General features: G+C 31.2%; 1 protein-coding gene across 1 annotated transcript in view; it reads left to right on the top strand.

Moving 5' to 3' along the window:
• LOC113404142 (protein furry) overlaps positions 1 to 6,202 on the top strand; it is a 118,414-nt gene that overhangs the window by 69,821 nt on the left and 42,391 nt on the right. The window contains exons 26-27 of the mRNA XM_026644925.2: positions 759 to 881; positions 5,506 to 5,639. Coding sequence (XP_026500710.2) covers positions 759 to 881; positions 5,506 to 5,639 — 257 coding nt within the window. The remainder of the gene's footprint in view (positions 1 to 758; positions 882 to 5,505; positions 5,640 to 6,202) is intronic.

Below are 6,202 nucleotides of genomic sequence, written 5' to 3'. Positions count from 1 at the left end.
GCCATAATTACTTTAACTTCAATAACATTGGACTTTCATACAAACTATCTTCCCCTGTTTTAACCCCAAAACGGGGTTGATTTCTAAAGATACATTATTAGTACTCCTCCACATCATCTATAGAGCACACATTTTAAATTTAAAGTCTCTTACTTTAAAAAAAAATAGGACTTTCATACAAACTTCCATACCCCGTTTTACCCCCTTAGGGGTGGAGTTTTTTAAAATCCGTTCTTAGCGGATTTCTACTCTTTCCTTCTACTTTAACCCTATAATGTGCCGTTAATGTATCAAGTTTGCTAAATATAATAACAATAACTATTTCATAAAAGATTGATGTGATCTCGTAGAGTTTTCTGACACAAATCAGAGCTTAAAAAATCTATTATTACAATAAACTCACCAAAACTCTTACCTTTCACTCCTATTGTTTCGTTTGAAATAAAGTAGGTTTAAAAAATAAAATAAGTATTATATAACAACTTAAAATAAAACTTATAACTTCAAATAAGAATAATATATACATTTATTTTATTATATAATATTATTTTGCAAAGATTTTTTTTTATAGTTTTTCGTTTGAATATTTTTATTATGTTAGAGCAGCTTCATGGAAATCTATCCACTTTTGCATGAAATGTTTACGAGATTTATTTTTTTAGTTTGTGTTTTCGATATTGTATAATAACGTCCTCGCGTTCTCTGTTAATGTGTGTAAATACTGTCGAATGTTACTAATTATCTATTCGATCCCCTAGCGTCGGAGAAAGGGCGAGGCACGCTGGACGTACTGTTATGCACGACCTACTGTCGCTCGCAGCTGTATCTGTCACGACAGCTCTCTCAGCTACACCCGGAGTTAACCATGCCAATGTTTTCAGGTAACACATTATCTATTTACATATAACATTATTTTATTGTGTAACATAATCAATATGAAAAAATTATATCTTTATAAAAAATAATTGTGTATGAGCTTGTATGTTATTTCAACTTATAATTTATTTTGTATGTTATACAAGCTAACTGCCTCGTTGGTCTAGTGGCTAGATATAAGTCCGCAGATCCCTAGGTTCTGGGTTCAAACTCCAGGTCGGGTCGATTATTAGATTTTTCGGTCGAAAATTTTTCAGTAACCACCAGAGTCGGGAAGTTAAATGTACGTGCTTCTACTCTTTTCGATCGTCTGGAACTTACCGTCCCATAGGTTTATGAGAGTGAGGGAATAGAAGATGCACCTGTGTTTGCACATACATTTGTGCACTATAACATGTCCTGCATATGTCGCATTCTTCACCTTCGAGATTTGCCACCGTGGCCTCAACGATTAAAGAATAGTTCGTGATGCATATCTCGTAATTCAATTTTCATGATGATATTTTACCGCATATATTCACCAACCCAAACGAACGTAGCGTGGTGGTATTACATTTCCCAGTCATTGACAACTATGTATTGCTCTTTAGAGGTAGTAGCAGACGTAATCCAACTAAATAACTTACTTAGATATAGCCCACTGTTTATGTCAAATATTAAACACAGCACATATTTTGTATAACAATAAATTATTTTGGTCAGTGCGAGCTCAGTAATTATCGAGCTTAAATTACTTAATACGTGCGATATCGATCGATCGTCTTTTGTGATGAATATTTAAATTAAATTTTTTGTAATATTGCAAAAACCTTATCACTTATTTAATATTCTAGGAGTGGTTCGAGGGATCTCAAAATATCTGTATGATTGAAACCGATGCGGAGTATCATACGATTTTTATAGAGAAATTAGCATTCCGAAATGGATGACATTTTCATTTTAGGTCACACTGGATGTGTTTCTAGGGTAGAACCTGCCAAAATAGCTAGTTTAATTATTGTATCTTCGATGTGCAATCTCTCAGTCAAATGTGTCTATTAATATTTGCATAACAAATATATATATATAATAAATATATATAAGAGATAGATTTTTTTTGTCCCAATGCTAGGACAAAAAAAATCAATCTCCTTGTATCGAATCATTTTCAACATTACTTTTTTGCAATATAAATACCAAAAATACCCTTCCATTGTTGAATACATATCAATTTCGGTATAGATACATATTTTTTTTTATTTCTATTCATAATTATGTTAATAGTTTCCCTATCCGCCTTAACGAGCAATAAGTGTATTAATGAAAAGAGCAACTATGCCAGTTTCTTGCCGTTTCTTCTCGCTGGAGGCAGCTCTCCGAGACGGTGGTAGTATTTAAATATCGACGATTCAAAAACGCTTCATTGTGAAGTTTACTTGAATAAAATTGATTTGATTTGAATGTAACACTGGTTCCGTTAAAAAGATGTGCTAATAAAACTTACCAACTCCTGCCAATAGAGCTGCAGTGAGTGGCTATTATTGTATTTTTATAGAACTCCATAAAAATTAAATTGTTTTGTTACATATTTCTACTGGATAGCATTTTTATCCAAGAGTCGGAAACACAAAACCGGATTCAAACGAAACTTTTTTGTCTAAATATATCTATTCCCGATTCAATTAGAGACGTTTATTTACTTTTATTTTATTTTTGCCTATTGTATTCGAAAAAGTCTCTTCGAACAAACATTTTGCCAAACTGCGAATGAAAGGCGAGAAAACAAAAAGATCGAAACATTGTTTATTAATTTTTTTACTTTAATAACAATAAAAGATATTAAAAAAATCAAATAAATTTTAAGCAAATAATCATATTCTATTCTGAACTATATAATGAGTTATTTATACGTTATTACTAAAACTTAATGTGTTGACAGAGATCATAGAACGGAACGAGCTCGTATCCCGCAACTACTAAGCAAAGATCTCACACGTCAAGAAGCTTATCCCATCATGGCGGTCCTCATTAGACTGATGGCTATTATAGTGGAATTAGAACATAGACTTTAACTTTACTGCCGTGCGCTACACGAGCTGTAAAAAGAAGTCCAGAATTAATAAACTCTTTGCTATTTGAATACGTTGAATCGTTTTTAAAATAGACAGTAGTTAATAAAACATGCAGACCAATTTTGTCTGCCTATTAAATACTCCGACGTTCTCCATTAAGTTCATAATCAAATGCCCTTTTATCAGAACTGAATCGAAATTTAATTACGGATACTTTTACATTGGTTAAAGTATATCCGGTATGAATTGCCTCTAGAGACACGACGTTATTAATACTCATATGATCACTCTATTATAAAGATAGAAATTAAAAAAAAAAATCAAATATATTTAGTTATAAATGTTTCATTTACCTTGAAAATAACAGTTTTTCTTTAAAATTTTATGATTCGATTGAAAAACATGTATCTAATCTCGGTGCTGGCTCATAAAATCAATAATACTGACACTGCATAAGATATAGTACAAGATAAATACGAAACGAAAACTCCCTAATAAACTTATTATTCCTGTCAAATAAAAAAAGTCGACAGGCAATTTAAGTAGGTAGTTAAGGCATAGTCATATATATATGATATATTTCTGTATAACAAGGGAGGGCGATCATTGTTTTCACTGCATAAAACAGATAAGTAGTATTCCTTGATATTTACTAGATCCTCTTGCATCGTTGTTAAAAAGTTTATTGTAAAATGTTACTTTTTCTCAGGATGTGTATTATTTACGATGGTTTTATATTTTTGATAAATACATAATACAGACAAATAGAGAATATTTACGAAATTCTTGTATACATGTATAGTGATACTACTAATGCTACATAAGAGTTATATACGTTAAAGCCTCAATTATAAACAAATAAAAAATCTAAATAATTACTGTACAAATCTCTAAAATGAACCACCCCTTTTCAGTGGAGGCAATAAGTCGAGTGTTAGTACAGGTTTCTGTACTATCACTCCAAGGTCCAACTACTAACCAACTGCTGTGGATTGAAGTCGAATAAAAGATGTTATTTTGTTTTATATCATTATGTTATGTAATCAATTGCGTATAAGCAATCCAAATCATAATGATAAATTTATACAGAACGCGAATGGTGTTTTAATCATAATAAAATTGGAATTGGATATTGTTTGTAATTTCGGGCAGGGCCTTTGGAAATCGTTACTCTTTGGAGTCGCATATTTTTAATTAATTTGTGTATTGTTTTATATTATTGTCACGAAATAAAACGGTATTTCCTTGAATATGTCAGGACGTGATATATTGGGACATTCATTCGAATGTACAAATAGGTACTCTATATTTGTGAACATAGAAATATTGTGCACAAAAATCAAAATAAAAGCTTTCTATAGTATTATTTTAGTTCGTTACCAAAAACATTGTTTTTTATTTATGGTATCGTATGGTATTGTATGTGAAAACTTTGAGAAATATTAACCATTCCTTACATCACCAATGCGCCATTTGCAGAAAACCCCACCACCAAGAAATGGCAAGACAAGTTATTTTTATACGTTAGGCTAATATATATTTGGCAGTTTTTCATCTGACACATGCAAGTTTTCCGTAGATTTTTTCCTACATCATCGAGCAAATACACATAAGCCACGTGAAAATAAACCATAAGATTTGTTTGTCAATATAGGTAATATAAATTTATTAAGATTATTTCATATGTTGAAGCGTGCTCGTGTAAATTAGCTTAAACTTACCCATAGGTTTGACGAATGGAGGGATTAGGCACTCTGCGGATATAGAGGCAACATAACGTAAGGCTGACTGTTGACAACAAAATTATACATATATAATTTTATTTAACCAAAATGACTGTATTTTTAGATGTTGAAAAAGAGTAACTACTGAGTTTCTTGATGACGATTAGCCTACTTGAATAAAGTATATTTTGATTTTGTAGTCTCTTGTGGCAATATATAATATTAAATCGAAAATATCAAATATATTTTCATAATGTTATTCAATCATAGAAATTTAAATACAAGAAGCCATTTAATAATTTTATATTAATGAAATAACGAATATCTGAAACATTAGTCGTCTTATATATTAAACGATCTACTTATTTATTTTTCAATTATAATTTGAGAACATTTCTAAAATCGATAAAGCTCTTTTGATAGTACGCTGTCAGATGTATGAGAATATCACGTTACTAAAAAAATAATAAAGTTTTGTGTAGGTGATTTCGTTAACATTGTTCGAGACCACTCTCGGGCTTTCACGTACGGCTCCTCTATTGATATGGTTTTTAGAAAGCCTTAATCCGTCCATCAATAATTCCCAGAATATTCCATCAATCGAAGTATGGCTGTTGGTCAGCTATTCTATTTTCAAAAAAAGCAAAACTGTCTCGTCTCGTCGCCCCAACTTTACGAAATGTTTATTTCGATTAGATGTATGTGATGATTTCTTAAATACAAGAATAAAATAAAAGCCGATTATTGATATAATTTTTTTTTTGTATTGTTTATTATACTAACGATGACAAAAATTGTAAGAAAATGTAAAATATAACGATTTCCAGCTAACGAATTATTTTTTACAACCGCAGAGATAACAGCGCGTTTCCAAACCGCTCGTACAGAAGTACGACAATTGTTGCTTCAGTACTTGTTACCGTGGCTCGTGAACATCGAGCTCGTTGACCCAAACGTGCCACCCGCCAACCCGCTGTCCTACATACAGGTAAACCTTTTGAAAACATTTACTATATGAACTAAACAAGCACGCCAGACGTTCAAAGATATCCCCGCAGCGATATTTCCTCTAATATGTATTACCATTGAACTAACAAAGCAGGCGAAACACTTATCTATAAAACAGTATATAAATATTATTTTAATAATACATGTATAATATTCCTTTAAAGGTAAATTTTCAACGAAGACTGCAATACCTAAACCGATAAAAGATACATATGTAAAAGATGAAATTATTTAATTCGATTTCACAAATGCACCTCGCCTTTGTATCGCCTATTCTCTTGTTAGGATCGGCGATCTCTTCCATATTATTCCGTATTTTGTTTTTGCAAACAACTTGTTGTTATAGAATCGTAAGAGATTCGAAGCAAGACAACTGCATATGTAATGAAATAATAAGAAAGTATTTAAAAATATACGATTTTCTAGTCTGATAACACACGTTGTAAACTAAACGATCACCTCAATTCAGTTTATTATGAAGAAATTGTTTTAAAATATACATATTATAGTTATAACTAGTTTCGATAAATTTCTTCCACGAAT

The sequence above is a fragment of the Vanessa tameamea genome, chromosome Z, assembly GCF_037043105.1.
Source record: "Vanessa tameamea isolate UH-Manoa-2023 chromosome Z, ilVanTame1 primary haplotype, whole genome shotgun sequence".
Taxonomy (NCBI): domain Eukaryota; kingdom Metazoa; phylum Arthropoda; class Insecta; order Lepidoptera; family Nymphalidae; genus Vanessa; species Vanessa tameamea.
The sequence above is the reverse complement of the archived record's forward strand: the minus strand, read 5'-3'. Positions and strand labels throughout refer to the sequence as shown.